At 38.2% G+C, this 20,555-nt stretch overlaps 1 protein-coding gene across 2 annotated transcripts; it reads left to right on the plus strand.

The window, feature by feature from the left end:
- Positions 1 to 10,253: 10,253 nt before the first annotated feature.
- Positions 10,254 to 19,944, plus strand: gtpbp1 (GTP binding protein 1). Of its 2 annotated transcripts, XM_084926249.1 has the most exons (14): positions 10,255 to 10,738; positions 13,632 to 13,743; positions 13,881 to 14,061; positions 15,674 to 15,857; positions 16,108 to 16,272; positions 16,409 to 16,532; positions 16,706 to 16,820; positions 16,904 to 17,048; positions 17,142 to 17,324; positions 17,506 to 17,641; positions 17,851 to 18,029; positions 18,222 to 18,383; positions 18,664 to 18,714; positions 18,862 to 19,944. In XM_084926249.1, the coding sequence occupies exons 1-14, from the start codon at positions 10,544 to 10,546 to the stop codon at positions 18,976 to 18,978; spliced, it is 2,049 nt and encodes a 682-aa protein (XP_084782375.1). In that variant the 5' UTR covers positions 10,255 to 10,543; the 3' UTR covers positions 18,979 to 19,944. The 2 variants fall into 2 exon arrangements, with proteins under 2 accessions (XP_084782377.1, XP_084782375.1); XM_084926251.1 differs by lacking the exon at positions 18,664 to 18,714 and having other exon boundaries at positions 10,254 to 10,738.
- The last annotated feature ends 611 nt before the right edge of the window (positions 19,945 to 20,555 follow it).

Consider the following 20,555-nt stretch of genomic DNA (forward strand, 5'->3'; position numbering starts at 1 on the left):
CTTTAAACTAATTTACATAGTCCACACAGTGCAAATGGGTAATCATTCAAAGCATATCGCAAAAGCAACCCAACAGTCTATAAAGACAAAGAAAGGAGATATTCTTCAACTGCCAACTCAGTCATCTGATCTCAGCCCTTTAGCGCATACTTTTCAGTTATTAAATAAAAACTGAAGGCAGAAAGATGCACAAACAAGAAACTAAAGACAGCAGCTGCATCAAAGGGTTTCCATCGGCTCTGGCCTTCAGACTGCAAAGGGTTTTTATCCAAGTAATAAAAACTAGTATTATAATGACAAAAATGCAAGCTTGATCAGTTAATTCCTAAACAGCTAATGCAATGTGCAGTAAGTAAAAACCTGACTGAATGCTAAAATTTCTATAGGAAATAATCTTATCTACTTCTTGAACAATGTGCTCCTGTGACCATGTGTCAAAACAGGGTGCTATCTTCAAATGATGCATGATAGGTTCTCACACACCTTTCTGGATGGTCATGGTCTAACCCTGCTGCACAAGCAAATGCTGTGCAGTAGGGGAATTATTTACAATTGTGGTCAAAAGCTTACATATACTCCTCTTGGGGAATAATGTCATGATAATTAGGGGCTTTTAATGGTTTCTTTAACTGTTGATTGATTGAATGGTTGCGCAAAAGTCACAAGTTGCACCTTGACCACATGCTTTTGGTCATCAACAAGCTTTTAGCGTAATTCTGGATGGATATTTGAGCGCTCTTGTTGACAAAATTGGCAGAGTTCATTTAAACTAACTGGTTTCCTGGCATGGACTCGGCTTTTAAGAGTATTCTACAAATTTTCAACAGGGTTGCGATTGGACCTTTGGGGAGGCCATTCCAGAAGCTTCATGTTAGCTTCTATTCCAAAACCAGTTTTGATGTGTTTTTTGATCATCTTTTCTATTGTCATTGGCTTATACTTGTAAGATTAAAAATGGTTTCCAAGATTTCTACCTTATTAGTTTATTTGATTTCATCTTTTAATGCGATTTTAGATATTGCAAACCTTTTCAAACAAATGTATCCCTGTATCCAAAAAAGCTCAAATGATACAAGGTCTCTATTGTATTCTGCCTAGTTTAGCAATCCAAAGAGGCCAGAATGCAATTCTACCATTGCTCAGCTGTAATATTGTGAAAGAGAGAAGGTATGACAGAAATTACAGAAATGTTGCATGTATTTATTTCCTAACAGAGAACTTTCACATCTCTGTTAGAAAGGGAAATGAAAGGGAAATGCATGTTGACAAGAAGACAAGACAGAAAGACATTTTCCCAAACACTTCTATACCACATGTCTTCCTGGAATAACAGCCATTGCCACGTATTGGATGTCAGTGGGAATACAGATTTAAGACACTTCTGTATTGGCTTTAGCAATGTCCATGGTTTTTATGTGGGATGGCAGGCTCCAGAGCCTGAGGGCAAAAACACCAAAGTCCTGGTTTTGTTCTCTTGCAAGGTACGGTCACTGACACTGACAGAAACTGGAAGGATGAACTCAGTGACCTCAAGGTAGAATATGGAGTTAAAAGATCTGCAGTATATTATGGAGCCAATCAATGGAGTATTTGAAAACAACTAACACGTAACTTAGAAAATGATTTCACACATAACCAGTGCAACTGAGCAAAAACAGGATAATGTGCTCTCTTTTCTGTGCACCACTAAAAAAATCAGTTTCGAACCATCTGTAATTAAGGAAGGGTGAAACTGAACAGTCTTATTTACAGCAAGTTATGGTAATCCAGGTGAAAGGTGACACAGACAGATAACTGTTTCAACATTTCAGAAATATAACGGCAATGCATGATGTATGTAGCACGTATGATTAAAAACAGAAGAGGAACAAAAATGGATCCTTGTGGGGTGCAACAGGTACTGGAAGCCGACTAGCTTCATCTTTCGATCATGACGTTCCTATATTTGAGGAGGGAAACCAGTGTAGAACGTGACAAAGTTTGTGTTCCAGATATTTTTAAAGAACTTGTTAGATTCTATGCTGAGATCAAGCATGACTAAATAGTAGACTGACAGACAAAAGCAGATTATTATATGCCTTAAACAGAGTAGTTTTTTTCTATGTATGCTTTTCAAACCAGAGTGAAACTTGTCAGATATGGTAAAAGTATTTAAACATGGCTATAATTAGTAACTTCGCAGTAAACTGAGTCACTTCATTTTGTTTTAAAGCACACAGTCAGCACGCAGTCACACAGTCCTATAGAAACACAACATGGACCCTGATCCCCTCAGTAACTATAGGCCTGTTTCCATTTAACAAGATTTTAGAAAAAGCTTTGTTCTAATTGGGACTAACAAAGACTTCTTTAAGAAGGTGTGGTGGAGTTTATTACTAGTGTTTAATTATGTTTCTCAGAAAAGTGATCAAAACTGGCATATTTTGTATTTGGAAAGATTATCTTCACTTTCCGATCAGCTTGTTCAAAGTTATGTACCACCTTACAAGTAAACGTCTGAGGATCTTAGTTCAGCTATACCAACAAACAGTGTGTGGTTTGTTCAGAAAGCAGGTGGAATTATTATTATTGTTTTCAAAGTTCATCTCTCTACAGGATCAATCTGGAAAAGCTATGTCATTTTTGTTGCTAGTATTGTGAAAAACTGGACAGTCTTATTTACAGCAAGTTATGGTAATCCAGGTGAAAGGTGACACAGACAGATAACTGTTTCAACATCCTATATATGGAGAAAAAAAAACAGCTTTAATGTAGCAATATTCTCGGTTGATTTGATTATTAAAAGACATGAAACTATCAACTGAAACATTAAATAGAGTCCGAATTCATGTGGATAGAATGCCTTAGCTAGAATATTTATAGAGCTGGGTGTGCCACATAAAATAACTTCAGTTTTGGTATTGTTTAGTTGAAGGAAGTTCAGCTCATTGAAACAGTCAAAAAGGGTCATCATAAGAACAGTCACTGTCAAGTGTGGCAGGTAGATAAAACTGTGTATCATTCAAATAACAGAGATAGAAAAATGGTAACGTGTGTTTATCTATTTCAGAAATATAACGGCAATGCATGATGTATGTAGCACGTATGATCAAAAACAGAAGAGGAACAAAAATGGATCCTTGTGGGGTGCAACAGGTACTGGAAGCCGACTAGCTTCATCTTTCGATCATGACGTTCCTATATTTGAGGAGGGAAACCAGTGTAGAACGTGACAAAGTTTGTGTTCCAGATATTTTTAAAGAACTTGTTAGATTCTATGCTGAGATCAAGCATGACTAAATAGTAGACTGACAGACAAAAGCAGATTATTATATGCCTTAAACAGAGTAGTTTTTTTCTATGTATGCTTTTAAAACCAGAGTGAAACTTGTCAGATATGGTAAAAGTATTTAACCTCCTAAGACGCAAACTCTTCCACAACATGCATTTTTATTTTGCTTTGATAATTGGACATATTGGGGCCTGATGAATGTAAAAATAAAGAATTACCAGATTTTTTTTTTACCTTATTTTTGTTTTTAAGACAAATAAGAGCCACTTATGAGGATATTCGTTTAAAATTTTGATAGAACAGTAGCAGTATAATGTCCTCGTAAGTGGATATATAGCAAAATTGAGTATTTTGGTATAAATAACCCAAAATGTAATGTCCACATATGTGGACGCCAGGTCCTAGGAGGTTAAACATGGCTATAATTAGTAACTTCGCAGTAAACCGAGTCACTTCATTTTGTTTTAAAGCACACAGTGAGCACGCAGTCACACAGTCCTATAGAAACACAACATGGACCCTGATCCCCTCAGTAACTATAGGCCTGTTTCCATTTAACAAGATTTTAGAAAAAGCTTTGTTCTAATTGGGACTAACAAAGACTCCTTTAAGAAGGTGTGGTGGAGTTTATTACTAGTGTTTAATTATGTTTCCCAAAAAAGTGATCAAAACTGGCATATTTTGTATTTGGAAAGATTATCTTCACTTTCCGATCAGCTTGTTCAAAGTTATGCACCACCTTACAAGTGAACGTCTGAGGATCTTAGTTCAGCTGTACCAACAAACAGTGTGTGGTTTGTTCAGAAAGCAGGTGGAATTATTATTATTGTTTTCAAAGTTCATCTCTCTACAGGATCAATCTGGAAAAGCTATGTCATTTTTGTTGCTAGTATTGTGAAAAACTGGACAGTCTTATTTACAGCAAGTTATGGTAATCCAGGTGAAAGGTGACACAGACAGATAACTGTTTCAACATCCTATATATGGAGAAAAAAAAACAGCTTTAATGTAGCAATATTCTCAGTTGATTTGATTATTAAAAGACATGAAACTATCAACTGAAACATTAAATAGAGTCCGAATTCATGTGGATAGAATGCCTTAGCTAGAATATTTATAGAGCTGGGTGTGCCACATAAAATAACTTCAGTTTTGGTATTGTTTAGTTGAAGGAAGTTCAGCTCATTGAAACAGTCAAAAAGGGTCATCATAAGAACAGTCACTGTCAAGTGTGGCAGGTAGATAAAACTGTGTATCATTCAAATAACAGAGATAGAAAAATGGTAACGTGTGTTTATCTATTTCAGAAATATAACGGCAATGCATGATGTATGTAGCACGTATGATTAAAAACAGAAGAGGAACAAAAATGGATCCTTGTGGGGTGCAACAGGTACTGGAAGCCGACTAGCTTCATCTTTCGATCATGACGTTCCTATATTTGAGGAGGGAAACCAGTGTAGAACGTGACAAAGTTTGTGTTCCAGATATTTTTAAAGAACTTGTTAGATTCTATGCTGAGATCAAGCATGACTAAATAGTAGACTGACAGACAAAAGCAGATTATTATATGCCTTAAACAGAGTAGTTTTTTTCTATGTATGCTTTTCAAACCAGAGTGAAACTTGTCAGATATGGTAAAAGTATTTAAACATGGCTATAATTAGTAACTTCGCAGTAAACTGAGTCACTTCATTTTGTTTTAAAGCACACAGTCAGCACGCAGTCACACAGTCCTATAGAAACACAACATGGACCCTGATCCCCTCAGTAACTATAGGCCTGTTTCCATTTAACAAGATTTTAGAAAAAGCTTTGTTCTAATTGGGACTAACAAAGACTTCTTTAAGAAGGTGTGGTGGAGTTTATTACTAGTGTTTAATTATGTTTCTCAGAAAAGTGATCAAAACTGGCATATTTTGTATTTGGAAAGATTATCTTCACTTTCCGATCAGCTTGTTCAAAGTTATGTACCACCTTACAAGTAAACGTCTGAGGATCTTAGTTCAGCTATACCAACAAACAGTGTGTGGTTTGTTCAGAAAGCAGGTGGAATTATTATTATTGTTTTCAAAGTTCATCTCTCTACAGGATCAATCTGGAAAAGCTATGTCATTTTTGTTGCTAGTATTGTGAAAAACTGGACAGTCTTATTTACAGCAAGTTATGGTAATCCAGGTGAAAGGTGACACAGACAGATAACTGTTTCAACATCCTATATATGGAGAAAAAAAAACAGCTTTAATGTAGCAATATTCTCGGTTGATTTGATTATTAAAAGACATGAAACTATCAACTGAAACATTAAATAGAGTCCGAATTCATGTGGATAGAATGCCTTAGCTAGAATATTTATAGAGCTGGGTGTGCCACATAAAATAACTTCAGTTTTGGTATTGTTTAGTTGAAGGAAGTTCAGCTCATTGAAACAGTCAAAAAGGGTCATCATAAGAACAGTCACTGTCAAGTGTGGCAGGTAGATAAAACTGTGTATCATTCAAATAACAGAGATAGAAAAATGGTAACGTGTGTTTATCTATTTCAGAAATATAACGGCAATGCATGATGTATGTAGCACGTATGATCAAAAACAGAAGAGGAACAAAAATGGATCCTTGTGGGGTGCAACAGGTACTGGAAGCCGACTAGCTTCATCTTTCGATCATGACGTTCCTATATTTGAGGAGGGAAACCAGTGTAGAACGTGACAAAGTTTGTGTTCCAGATATTTTTAAAGAACTTGTTAGATTCTATGCTGAGATCAAGCATGACTAAATAGCAGACTGACAGACAAAAGCAGATTATTATATGCCTTAAACAGAGTAGTTTTTTTCTATGTATGCTTTTAAAACCAGAGTGAAACTTGTCAGATATGGTAAAAGTATTTAACCTCCTAAGACGCAAACTCTTCCACAACATGCATTTTTATTTTGCTTTGATAATTGGACATATTGGGGCCTGATGAATGTAAAAATAAAGAATTACCAGATTTTTTTTTTACCTTATTTTTGTTTTTAAGACAAATAAGAGCCACTTATGAGGATATTCGTTTAAAATTTTGATAGAACAGTAGCAGTATAATGTCCTCGTAAGTGGATATATAGCAAAATTGAGTATTTTGGTATAAATAACCCAAAATGTAATGTCCACATATGTGGACGCCAGGTCCTAGGAGGTTAAACATGGCTATAATTAGTAACTTCGCAGTAAACCGAGTCACTTCATTTTGTTTTAAAGCACACAGTGAGCACGCAGTCACACAGTCCTATAGAAACACAACATGGACCCTGATCCCCTCAGTAACTATAGGCCTGTTTCCATTTAACAAGATTTTAGAAAAAGCTTTGTTCTAATTGGGACTAACAAAGACTTCTTTAAGAAGGTGTGGTGGAGTTTATTACTAGTGTTTAATTATGTTTCTCAGAAAAGTGATCAAAACTGGCATATTTTGTATTTGGAAAGATTATCTTCACTTTCCGATCAGCTTGTTCAAAGTTATGTACCACCTTACAAGTAAACGTCTGAGGATCTTAGTTCAGCTATACCAACAAACAGTGTGTGGTTTGTTCAGAAAGCAGGTGGAATTATTATTATTGTTTTCAAAGTTCATCTCTCTACAGGATCAATCTGGAAAAGCTATGTCATTTTTGTTGCTAGTATTGTGAAAAACTGGACAGTCTTATTTACAGCAAGTTATGGTAATCCAGGTGAAAGGTGACACAGACAGATAACTGTTTCAACATCCTATATATGGAGAAAAAAAAACAGCTTTAATGTAGCAATATTCTCGGTTGATTTGATTATTAAAAGACATGAAACTATCAACTGAAACATTAAATAGAGTCCGAATTCATGTGGATAGAATGCCTTAGCTAGAATATTTATAGAGCTGGGTGTGCCACATAAAATAACTTCAGTTTTGGTATTGTTTAGTTGAAGGAAGTTCAGCTCATTGAAACAGTCAAAAAGGGTCATCATAAGAACAGTCACTGTCAAGTGTGGCAGGTAGATAAAACTGTGTATCATTCAAATAACTAACTAAGACGCAAACTCTTCCACAACATGCATTTTTATTTTGCTTTGATAATTGGACATATTGGGGCCTGATGAATGTAAAAATAAAGAATTACCAGATTTTTTTTTTTACCTTATTTTTGTTTTTAAGACAAATAAGAGCCACTTATGAGGATATTCGTTTAACATTTTGATAGAACAGTAGCAGTATAATGTCCTCGTAAGTGGATATATAGCAAAATTGAGTATTTTGGTATAAATAACCCAAAATGTAATGTCCACATATGTGGACGCCAGGTCCTAGGAGGTTAAACATGGCTATAATTAGTAACTTCGCAGTAAACCGAGTCACTTCATTTTGTTTTAAAGCACACAGTCAGCACGCAGTCACACAGTCCTATAGAAACACAACATGGACCCTGATCCCCTCAGTAACTATAGGCCTGTTTCCATTTAACAAGATTTTAGAAAAAGCTTTGTTCTAATTGGGACTAACAAAGACTCCTTTAAGAAGGTGTGGTGGAGTTTATTACTAGTGTTTAATTATGTTTCCCAAAAAAGTGATCAAAACTGGCATATTTTGTATTTGGAAAGATTATCTTCACTTTCAGATCAACTTGTTCAAAGTTATGCACCACCTTACAAGTGAACGTCTGAGGATCTTAGTTCAGCTGTACCAACAAACAGTGTGTGGTTTGTTCAGAAAGCAGGTGGAATTATTATTATTATTATTGTTTTCAAAGTTCATCTCTCTACAGGATCAATCTGGAAAAGCTATGTCATTTTTGTTGCTAGTATTGTGAAAACCAGTTCCTTTATCAGATGTTCAGTGGGACAAAGAGATGTGACATGTTTGCTCATGCTTGTGGTCTTAAGGCAGTCAGCAGATCTTATGACACACACATATTCGCCTATACACACACACACACACACACACACACACACACACACACACACACACACACACACACAAAGACCTGGTACAGGTTTTACTGAATATTTATTAAAACTATCTATTATCATCACATGAAAGCCAGTAATTCAGCTACATACTTTAATTATATGCGATAATGCAATGCAAATCACTACACAGCAAAATCTCCAGTGTTAAATTAACACTAGAGAGTGTCTATATGGGTCCACACCTCTGAGTGTTAAATACAACACTGTTGAGTGTTAAATTAACACTTTTGACAGTGTTATATGTTTAAAAGTAACCTAGTCAGTTTTGAAGATTAACAATGGCTAACACTGAGCAGTGCTGATTTTCTAACACTGGAAAATAACTCAAAATGTTAGAAATATTCCAGTGTTAGAAAATCAGCACTGCTCAGTGTTAGCCATTGTTAATCTTCAAAACTGACTAGGTTACTTTTAAACATATAACACTGTCAAAAGTGTTAATTTAACACTCAACAGTGTTGTATTTAACACTCAGAGGTGTGGACCCATATAGACACTCTCTAGTGTTAATTTAACACTGGAGATTTTGCTGTGTACAACATTTATTCCAGGCTTCACACCAGCACAAAACAATTATATTTGTGTGTATTTCTTATGATTAAATGCAAACTATTTAAAAAAAAAATGCTATCTGTTGATTGGTAGTTAGCAGACAATTATCAAAATGCATTATTTTACTTAAGAGTTATTAGTGAAAATGCTTGAAGGTGAGAAGAATTCGAGAATAGTTATATTGTTTGTGGTCTGACACAAAGGTGATCTGAGTGTTCACTGTCCTCCAGTGGTCAGAGTGCAATACTACAACAGTCCACATTCTGTAACGACTATTTACTACTGGTGGCCAATAAGAGGCAGCTGTTATTACAAGGTGACAAGGAGAACCAATAGAGCGCTAATGTAGGTGGGAAGTCTTCTGAGGATATTCCCTCTGAGTGTTGAGGATGTATAGCTTTAACTAAAGTAACATAAAAGTAAAAAACAAACAAACAAACAAAAATATCAATCTGACAGTGATGCAAAATTGTAACAAAATATAATGCAAAACGTCACACACCACTCAGCTGCACAAAAGTCAATCAAACTACATAGATACGCCACTATTCTTGGGTAAATACAGGAGCATCAGAGTTTGTGTGAGGGTAATACACCAGGAAGGATTATCTAGCTTCAAAAACAGAAAGCAAAAATAAATAGCAATATTTAGTGCTTATTAGAGATTTTCAATATTGAAATTTACTTTAAACAATTTGGGCTCAAAACAGTCAAAAAACCCCCAACCAAATAGGCTATTTTTCACAATTCAGTCTCCCATATTATCCCTGAGAAATAAAATGTGGTGTGAAGCATAAAAAAGAGAGTTTTTTTAAAAAAAAAAAAAAAAAAAAAAGATATAAAAAAGCACTTCACTATGCTCTATGAGTATAGTGTTTCTGTCACTGGAGAACAACAACAACAACAAAAGGAAAATATAAAATGAAAAATTGTACACATTACATCACATTGTTGCCATTAAGAAATGCAAAACAGTAATCAGGTAAATTACACTAAACTGGCTATTTAATCACAACATTTACCAGTCGAGCACAACATTTTGTACAACAGGTACAACAGGTTGTACAACAGAAGTGACGTTTCAGACTGCAGATCAATGTTAGACTGAGCATTGGTCACAATAATAATTGAAAAGTACAACATATCATGTCCTTGTCATAATGACATAGGTCAGACAATATTAACTTTTGAATACCTTGTGGTGTCAGACCAAAGCAGACCAAACCGACACAGTAATTATTGCATACATTAATCTTAAATGTTTAAATTACTTGTATGTAATTCAGGAATACGTGCTAATTACACCTTAATAGCATATCGCTATTCGAGCCCTGTTGCCCTCTGAGTGTGAGGGGCTGATCCAGCTTGTAATCATATGAACGACCCCCTCACTGGTATTGGTCCACTGTTAACATTTTCCCAGTGACTTCAACTCTACTGGTGAATATGATGTCAAAACACACGGTTATCCACGCCCTCCTTGTTAATATTCAGGTGCTGGTAGGTTTCATTTTCAAATGCGGACAGACGGTACATAAGTAAGCGTTATTTTAATGTTAGTTAAAGCGCGGTGAGACCCTTGCTAACGTCATTAACTGTAGCGTAGCAAATGTCTTAACTAACACTGGAGTTGACAGCTCGAGGTGCACCGGTTAGTGTGTATATGTGTGTGTGTTTGCCTGCCAGCCGTCATCACAACAGTTTAGAAACCCTGCAATTTATTACTGCAAAGTTGGCATAAAAATGGCATCAATAGCGGCGGCGCATGAGCCAGGCATTAGCCCTGGCTCCGTACCGCTGGCCGATGCTTTAGTCCCGGCGAGTATATTTGCTCCAGACCGTGGAGGATGCAGCGACGACGCCGGGGATGAGTGTTTCGAGGATGGGGACGTGCTCAATGGCGAGCCCGAGGATCGGGGGATTGACTTTACTAGCAAGGTAAAGCTAAGCTCGCCAAGCTAATGCTAGCTGCTGCTGTCAGTGAATGAATGAATGAGAAAAATAATGCGCCCCTCCTCTATAGCTATGTAATTAACGTTTTATAGCTACGGAGTATTTTTAAGCACCAAATATAACACACGAGTGATTTTTCTGGACATCGAGCTGCTTTTGTTGACACTAAACAGCTAGCAAGTGTTAGCAGCTCCAGCTAAAATAGCAGCGGAGCCCGGCGCTAACGTTAGCTGCACATAGAAGCACTTCTCAAAACAAGTGAATATGGCTCATCTGTTATTAACGATTTGTGAACCCAAAACAAAAACATACGGTATAATAAAGAACAATGAGATAATATGGTCGGCTTCCCAGGGTACCAGCTAAAATACCCGACATGTTTTGCCTATAATGTCTACGTATGATATATATTGTTGGCTGTAGCTATATGTGCTGTTGAACCATACTGATCAACTGAAAGTTGCTCTTAAATACCGGAACTTGTAGCATGAAAAAAAGAGTTTTTGGCCTGACGTAATCCGGAGTGTTTAAATGTAAGAGTGAAAGCAATCATGTCTTTGCCCACAGGTATTAAATTGCACGTTACAATTAGAGATGGCATGATACCACTTTTTTAAGTCGGATACCGATATCATAAATTTGGATATCTGCCGATACCGATATGAATCCGATATAGTGTATTTTTTAATCAATAAAACGTTTTTTTAATATCTTGCTGCATTTTGTATAAGTTTACACTCAAGTTTAAATAAATAACAACACTAAAGCTATTCTGTTATACCTGTATGTAAAAAATACACTGCGCCCAAAATATTTCATAGTTCAGCAAAACCAATCAATCTAATAAACTTAAACCTACTCCATCCTCCCTATTCTGGTATTTTAAAGAGTACTTAGCAGAAATATTAAGCAACCTAACTAATAGGGTTGCAAACTCCCAGCAAAAAAAAATAGGGAACCACCCTCCACCTCATGATGCTTAATCGATGTAATCAAATTTAATTTGATACAGGGGGAAAAATGCACAGAAATAAATTATTTTTCAAGAATAATTAAATAGATTCAACATCTTTCTTCAACAGAATTGCAGACTGCACAGATGGTGCCTTCCCAAAGGAAAAAGTAGTATAGCTTACTAGGGTATATTAGACTTAATAGTTACTATATACAGTAATGGACTACTATATATTTTACATCAGATTAAAACTTTGGGTGTAAGATTCAGATAATTATTTATTAAAAGCTAGACATTTTAAATGAGAATAAGAAAGAAAAGTATGTCTTTGTGCCCCCTTTTCCCTGTTCATGCCCTATCGGCCCCCTTGGCTAAACTTTGCTAGATCCGCCCCTGCACAGTTACCAGCTACGTAGAAAAAGATCCTGGTGTAGAAAGTAATATTAAATAAATTCTAACAACAGCTTATCAAGCTTAATAGTGCTGCTGTTGTTCAACCGCTGGTTTCCTCTTTCTGGTGAGAAGTGGGCCAAAAACTAAGAAGAGAGACGGACTCACGACAGAAAAGCCGATCAGCTGATCATTAAGCAGTTTTACGATTGAAGTAGCAGCAGGAGAGAGAGAGAGAGAGAGAGAGAAGCAGTTGCTCCATATATCGGTTGTTAAGCTTAACGCTAAAATGCTTTACAAACATTCAGAGATGAACTTACACACTTGCTTTACTTCTCTCTGGGATAACTTCCTCGGAGATGAAATGCTGGTTTGGTAGCGAAGCTACAAATACACACAGCCGCTCTATCACGTGATGCATACTGCTGCGACGTGCTAGGTTATGAGCCGAGTTAAGCTGTGTAGCAAGTTTTGTGAGGTGCTTTTTTGATATTTAATGGATCGGATTACATTTTTTATTTCTCGCCGATATCCGATCCAGTAATTTGGGTCAGTATCAGACGATACCGATACGTAATATCGGATCGGTCCATCTCTAGTTACAATGGTGTCTTTTGGTCCCATAAACACATTGCACAGAGTTGCATCAGGTAGGCAGTCCCTTGTTGACTTTTGACTCCTGATAGTTTCAGCATGTCAGCAACTGATATGCTATTCTGTGTAGCAACTTCTCAATAACCCAGTATACTGGGTACTATTCATCTAGCACTAGCATTCATCTAGCAGGCCTTTAACACAGCCCTTGTAGCTCCAAATGCATATCTCTTAGTATAAAGTATGATAGTACTATTACACTTGTAACCCACCCTTAAAGGGAAAGCAATGTACTGCCACTAAGTAAAGTATGTTTCTGCTACTACTGGACCTAAACTACATTTCCTCAGTAGTTCACTTAATTCATTTTGTGTGTGTATGTGCTGGTTTCTTTTAAAGATAGAAACAAAAACTAGCAAATAATAATAAAAAAATGTTTGTTTAATCAGGGTCCCCATGAGCATCACCCTCATCCTTAGCTACTCTTCCCAAGGTCCTACACACTCAGGCCAACATTCACAACAAATAAACATAAAACAAGCAGGTTCTTCTTATACAAATAGCATTGCACTTCAAGGTGTTTTTAGGTCCATATCAGCAGGGATAACAACACTGTGTTCATGTAACCTTGAGGTATGTCATGAGAAAAGAAGCAGCTGTGTTTGCATGTTGAGTGATGCTTTCGACCCTACCATTCCCTTCAGATTTCTTTTTGCTTACAGGGTATGAGAGTGTCCTCTAACTAAAACTAAAATGTCCCAAATAAGTAATACTGTTTGGTTCAATGCCTGTTCTTTTTTTTTTAAACAACCTTACCTGATGCAGTCTCTCCCGGGGACTATTATTAACTGTTATTAGAAGAAGAATATTTGATTTAACAATTTCATGGCCGGTGTTACTCTTTATGTTTTCTCTCTTCCCCTCTCTGGAACCCAATAGCTGGCACTTGTTAGCCCAAATGGAGAGCAGTATGATTCGTTACTTCGGCAGCTACGAGACAGGATGGAAGAGGGATGTGGAGAGACTATTTATGTGGTTGGAATGGGCTCAGGTGAGAGATATATAAAAGCCCTTGTCCAAATTCCAAGGATACTGTAGTGTAAATTACGAGTCTCTCTCTTCCGCCTTTTCACCTATTCACTCTGTAACAGTTTGTAACACATCTGTTCTTGTTCTCCTCCTGTGCAGATGGTGGTGACTGGGGTTTGGATGAGAAAGATATGGAGGCCTCAGTAGCCACAGTTCACTCCATGTGTGAGCAGCTGGATGCTGACCTGATCCCTCTACGGGAGCGCAATGAGGCTGCCGGTTTGGTACGTGACTATCTGATACGGAGGCGTGTGGGTGAGCTGGACTTCCTGGAGGTCAGGTGAGCAGTAAAGAAGTCACACTTACTTTCAACAGTGCACAGTGTGTTCAGTACAGGTGACATGTGTCCTGACCAGACTGTTTCAATTTTTTATCAGATAAACTACTGAAAAAACCCAGAGGCCCCTCGGGTGTGGAAAAAGTCAGATGCACACTTGGTACAATTACAGCTGAGAATTTTAAAGGAAATTTAAAGAAATGTTTATTTTAAGCTAAATATTTATAATAATAATAATAGTCATAAATCACCTTGTAGATGTTATAAATATTGGTACTCTAGGTGGTTTACAGCCTAGGTTTCATCTAGGAGGATTTTGGGAACAAACATACAGACATAAGCTACGATCATGATAGTGTGATGATGATGGAAGATTTCTGTAATTAAACCAATCCCAAGAGGGCCAGGTTCCAAATCCCTTACTGACTTTTGTCCAGTGGCTTTGACCTGTGTACTGTCTAATTATATGGAGGGAGTGCTTAAAAAACACCTCACCTCAGCTATTATGGATCAGTTGGCCTGTATGCAGTTAGCATGCAAGTCACAAAGGAGCACAAAAGACACTGCACTGATACTACTTAATACAGTTACACATCGCTTACAGTAAACAGCTGATCAGGGAAGGATTATATTTGTCAATCTGACTTCAGCCTTTAATACAAAGACACAATTTATTGCAAGAACAAATAATAAGAGGGTAACAGTGGATTAGATATTTTGAAACTTATTGTTCGCAGAAGGTCTGTATTACTCATGTTGTATCTAATGAAATAATTTGTAATACGGGGAACCTGTTAGGGTGTGTTTTATCCCAATTGTTATTTTCTCTTTATATAGATGATGTACAGCTACAGGATGGGAATATGAAGCTGGTGTAATATGCTGATTATATAACTCTTGTTGGTCCCGGTCATAGGAATACCAACCCTGATGATTTTGCATCATTGCGTAGGTTGGAGGAATGCTATAAATCTCTCTATTTGTTGATTAACATTGACAACACAAAAGAGCCTGTCTTGAATTACACAGGCCCTAAAACAGGTCTTTCATTTTCTGTTCAGTCTGTGGAAGTCATTAATAGGTTTAAGTATCTGGGAAAACATTGTGATAAGGAATTACATTTTGCAGCTAATGCTGATTACATCAATAAGAAAGTTAGTCAGAGACTGTTTCTTACGAGGAAGCTAAGAGGCTTTGGAGTTAGCGAATACGTTTTGGAAAGAGTAAATGTCAGCTTGATTGAAATCGTCCTCATGTTCAATACTCAGTCTGGTATGGTAGCCTGACTGTGGTAAGTAGGAACAAACTGGACTGAATCTGAATTGCACTCAGGTCAATGTTATAGGATGCCTCTGGCTTGTAAAAAGCTATATAAAGGATGATTTTAGTATGATGAATAATAAGCTGCAATATATTTTTATAACTTTACCAATGGTTTATGCATGTGTGTGTATGAATGTGTGCTGATAATTATCAGTTTTTAGTATGAATTGATAACTGACAGTTTCCCACTAGTTTGGACAATGAAAGTTATTCTGTTCAGTTCTATTCTGTTCTATCCCTGAAGCATCCAGGGCTCTTTTTTCAACCTATATGGTATCCTTGTGTCTCTCAGGGTTGCAGTGGTGGGCAATGTGGATGCTGGTAAAAGTACTCTGCTGGGAGTATTAACACATGGTGAGCTGGACAACGGCAGGGGCTTTGCCCGCCAGAAACTATTCAGACACAAGCATGAGATGGAGAGTGGCAGGACCAGCAGTGTGGGCAATGATATCCTGGGGTTTGACCAAGAAGGACAGGTGAGTGTGTATGCTCAGTGCTTTACTTCTAAAAGAAGTGTAACTCTGAAAATGACTCGTGTTTTTAATGATGGTTCATATATTGAGTCATGAGGTGCTGAAATATGTTGACTGTTAAAATAAGTGTGAGAAGAAATGAGTTTGGTGAGGTGAACGTTAATAGTAATATGGAGGATCTACAGAAAATGTTGATGTAAGATGAAAGACTGTATGTTTACATAGGATTTCTGTTATTGTACTTGCCTCCCAGGTGGTGAATAAACCAGACAGTCATGGAGGAAGTCTGGACTGGACCAAAATCTGCGAGAAGTCCTCTAAGGTCATTACCTTCATAGACCTGGCCGGCCATGAGAAATACCTCAAGACCACAGTGTTTGGGATGACAGGACACCTTCCAGACTTCTGCATGCTTATGGTCAGAAAGGGGGAGGGGGAGGGAAGATGGTGTGCGTGTCTATGTACAATATCCATGATGTCCCAAAAATCTTTTTCTTTTTTTTTCTTTTTCATACAAGTGTAGGAATAAAATTCACTTTTCCCTTCCTTTCCAGGTGGGCAGTAACGCAGGTATCGTAGGAATGACCAAAGAGCACCTGGGCCTGGCTTTAGCTCTGAACGTGCCTGTGTTTGTAGTGGTAACCAAGATAGACATGTGCCCAGCCAACATCTTGCAAGGTAAGCCTTCTGGGGTTTTATTTGCTTTGCAATATTTCCTTATTATGCAAAAAATACATCAGACCTTGAGTTGGCTTCTATTAGCTTATATGCTGTTTGTCTGCATTTTCACATGCTAAAAAAATTACAATAACAACTAAATAACTTGTGTGGTCTTCATTTCCTTCTATCAGAGACCCTAAAGCTGCTGCAGAGGTTACTGAAGTCCCCAGGCTGCAGAAAAATTCCTGTCCTGGTACAGAACAAGGACGACGTCATAGTCACGGCTTCAAACTTCAGTTCGGAGAGGTACTGGGTCTGTTGTTGCGAGATTCAGCAGCAGAAAGAAAATGTCTCACTTTAAGCTACTTGTGTTTGTTGTGCACCCCCAGGATGTGCCCCATCTTTCAGATCTCCAATGTGACCGGTGAGAACATGGACCTGCTTAAGATGTTTCTCAACCTGCTTTCCTCCAGAACATCCTACCGGGACGATCAGCCTGCTGAGTTTCAAATAGATGATACCTACTCTGTACCGGTACTATGAACACTGATAAACTGCTCTCCCTAATGTATTTTATCATGTAAATTAAATGCAAAAAAAACAGGTCATGTGTTGTTTATGTCTTAGGGTGTGGGAACTGTAGTATCGGGAACTACTTTACGTGGGCTCATACGCCTGAATGACACCATGCTGCTGGGACCCGATCCTCTAGGGAGCTTCATCTCTATTGCTGTCAAATCAATACACCGTAAGAGAATGCCTGTGAAGGAGGTCAGAGGTGGCCAGACTGCCTCGTTTGCTCTTAAAAAGGTAGAGAAATAATAAAACCATCCACTGTCTAGTGCAGATGCTTGGCATTGCATAGGTCAGTTAAATGTTATCATTTTTTTTTTACTCATTAGGCCTTATTGCTGGTCTTGAAAAGTGTTATTCATCTTGATAATAGAAGGGCAGTGAAAATGATGACATGTTTTGTCACATGCTTCCAAAGATCAAGCGTTCGTCCATAAGGAAAGGCATGGTAATGGTGTCCCCGAGGCTAAACCCACAGGCAACTTGGGAGTTTGAGGCTGAGATCCTGGTGCTGCATCATCCCACCACAATATCCCCGAGATACCAGGCCATGGGTGAGTAGCAGTGACACGCTCTGTGTGTGTTTCTAGAGTCACCTTAAGGCAAAGGCAGGACATTTCAGCAAAGATTTATAGTAAAGTTTCTAAATGACATTGAACATTTGTATGTATAAATGTTATGGGACTGAAATGGTCATTTTACAACCACAGTAAGCATCAATTCATTGTCCTTTACGTATATATTCCCCCAATTCAACACGCAGTCCACTGTGGCAGCATACGGCAGACAGCCACCATCCTGTCCATGAACAGAGACTGCTTACGAACAGGCGACAAGGCTTCAGTCCACTTCCGTTTCATCAAGACCCCCGAGTACCTGCATTGTGACCAGAGGCTGGTGTTCAGGGAGGGGCGCACCAAAGCTGTAGGAACCATCACTAAGGTAGCAAAGCCTTCTGGAAGCTGAAGGTTTATGTTGAGTTAACGCTACAGCGATCTGAGGATCATGAGCCAGGTTCTAAAGCTGTAGTTGGAAATAATATTAAGATTATGTCCAAAATGTAGAAATCATTGTAGGTTTATGTGCTCACAGATAGTTCTTTGGGACTAACGTGTTGTCTCATATCATTTTCAGCTGCTGCAATCCACCAATAACATGCCATCAAACTCAAAACCGCCACAAATCAAAATGCAGTCTACCAAAAAGGCGCCGCTGCGAAAAGAGGACGGCACCGTGGTGGCCGGTGACGATGTGGGAGCAGCAGCTCAGCCGGCAGCCTCCAACTCGACACAACCGGTGAGTCACAAGTCATTAAAAGTACTAAAGCTGTATGCTGTATGTACAAATTCTGTGTGTGCGCAGTAGTGCAGTTCCTGCGTTTCTTCAGATTCTGATTACTTACCTCGAAGTTGCTGTTCTGCTTACTTCTGTTTCCTCCTCCTCTTTTTTTCTCATGTAACATCTTGTCTGTGAATCTATACACTGCTTTGTAATATTTCACCCTAAATTTTAACTCATCCACATCACTCCTGTACACTCTCTCCATCTCCTTTGCTTTCGTGGCTGGCTCTCAAAGGGAGAGGGAGATGATGACCCTCAGTTAAAGGAGGGCAACAAAGAGAACAAGGTAAACTGTGTTGACAGAAAACAAAAGCAACAGTGAGGCTGAATTGTGGAGACTGGACTCTGGTCTTTGCATTTGTTGTTGTTTTTGGCATTGTGATGCAGCGCAGCGACTGCCTTATTGAGCGGTTTCGTTCTATCTACGTTACAGCCAAAGTCTGGAGGTGGTGGAAGGAGAAGGGGTGGCCAGAGGCACAAAGGAAAAGGCCAGAACAGCAGCACCAACCCCACAGCAGCGCCTTCCTCATCGGGGATAGGGAGCTGCTGAAAAGTCCACAGGTCCCATTTCTTCCTGTCACTCCACCAAGTGTCTTCATTCCACACACCATGAGGGAAGGAAGCAGATGTTTGGAGCAAGACACTCTCCTCAGTCTTATTATTCCTCGCCTTTTTTAGTTTTATTGGGTTTTTGTTTAGTTTTTTTTACACCAGGTCCCATACTTTTTATTTAATTATTTTTCAAAGGGAACACAGAGGGGTATGTCTCACACTAAAAGCATACACCTCCTAAGCATTTAATATCAGCTGCCTTTACCATTTTGAATGGCTTGGGTGATTGAAAGCAGTGTGGTTTTTCAGGTTAGCCTCACTCAGGATGATGAATATATTTAATTTTATCCATATTTTATGCGTGTCTGAAAACAGTCCTCTGGCTCAGTTTCAGGGGCAGGGAGGAAGGATAAACCCAAGACAAGGGTCCAATACCCTATATTTACGAGCAGCTATTAGTGACACCCATGAATTCCCTGTGTATTTGCAATGATAAACAGTTGTACTATTTATACAGCATTAATTGCCTCTTAGTTTTACTGATTGGAATGATGTACAAAATGTATGCAAATCACAAATGTAGCAGAGTTGATTTAAGATTCTAGGTATACAGAAAATAAGCTGTTTTGTTTTATAATTATTTATTTGACATGCAGAACATTTACTCTTGGATGGTCTTTATCTTTTGAGATAAGTTCACTTGCACACCTAGATTCAGTAGTACTTGTCATTCTTCCATCGTTGGTCTATATACAAACCTTATAATAGTGTTAGTACCAATACAGCACAGTTTCTCACTTCAGCAGCTGCTACTGATTGTAATACTTGCCGTACTTGCAGTGCTACTTGTAATTCTCATATCCCATGTGTTATGGCTTGTTGCTGTAGACATATTGTGACATTTTAAACCCCTTCCTACAAGAAAAGGACCATTAATAAACACAGTTTACTGAACTTTTCAACAGTGCTGGCTATTGTGTTTCTGTATTTTCAATATTTCTGACATTATTTGCAGTAATATTATTTGCATGGATCTAACCCCTCATTTTCCATCAAGACAAGCCCACACTGCTTCAGCTATGTTGAGGCCTGGGCTCTAGGAAGAAAAATCCATGACTGACAGCATTCTATTGTGTTTTTCTATCCAGGTGTGCTTTTTTGGGGGGGCACTGTGCTCAAAATCATTGTTATGTTGAGGTTGTTGACAGATGCTTTCCAGATGGTACTAATGCTTTATAAATCCATCAATATTGACATGATCCCCTGCACCACTGGCTGAAGTGCAGGTCAAAATCCTTACACAGTTGCCACCAGTTTCTACAGATGCCTGCAGACACTCACTGTTGTGCCTCTCTCCAGACCTCCTATGTACCAAACGTTTCAAATGTGCAGTTATCACTCCATCAGACTTTCTGTCCAGTTGTTGTGTAACCCCAGGCTTTTTCTGCCAGTTTCCCTTCCTCAAAAATGGCTTCTTGACAGCCAGCTATTCTTGAGACCATTTCTGACGAGGCTTCAGTGAACAGTAGATGAATCAACTGCAGAGCCAAATGCAACTCTAGTCCTGTTAGGTCT

The sequence above is a fragment of the Perissodus microlepis genome, chromosome 4, assembly GCF_051167445.1.
Source record: "Perissodus microlepis isolate ML-2025 ecotype Zambia chromosome 4, ASM5116744v1, whole genome shotgun sequence".
Classification (NCBI taxonomy): domain Eukaryota; kingdom Metazoa; phylum Chordata; class Actinopteri; order Cichliformes; family Cichlidae; genus Perissodus; species Perissodus microlepis.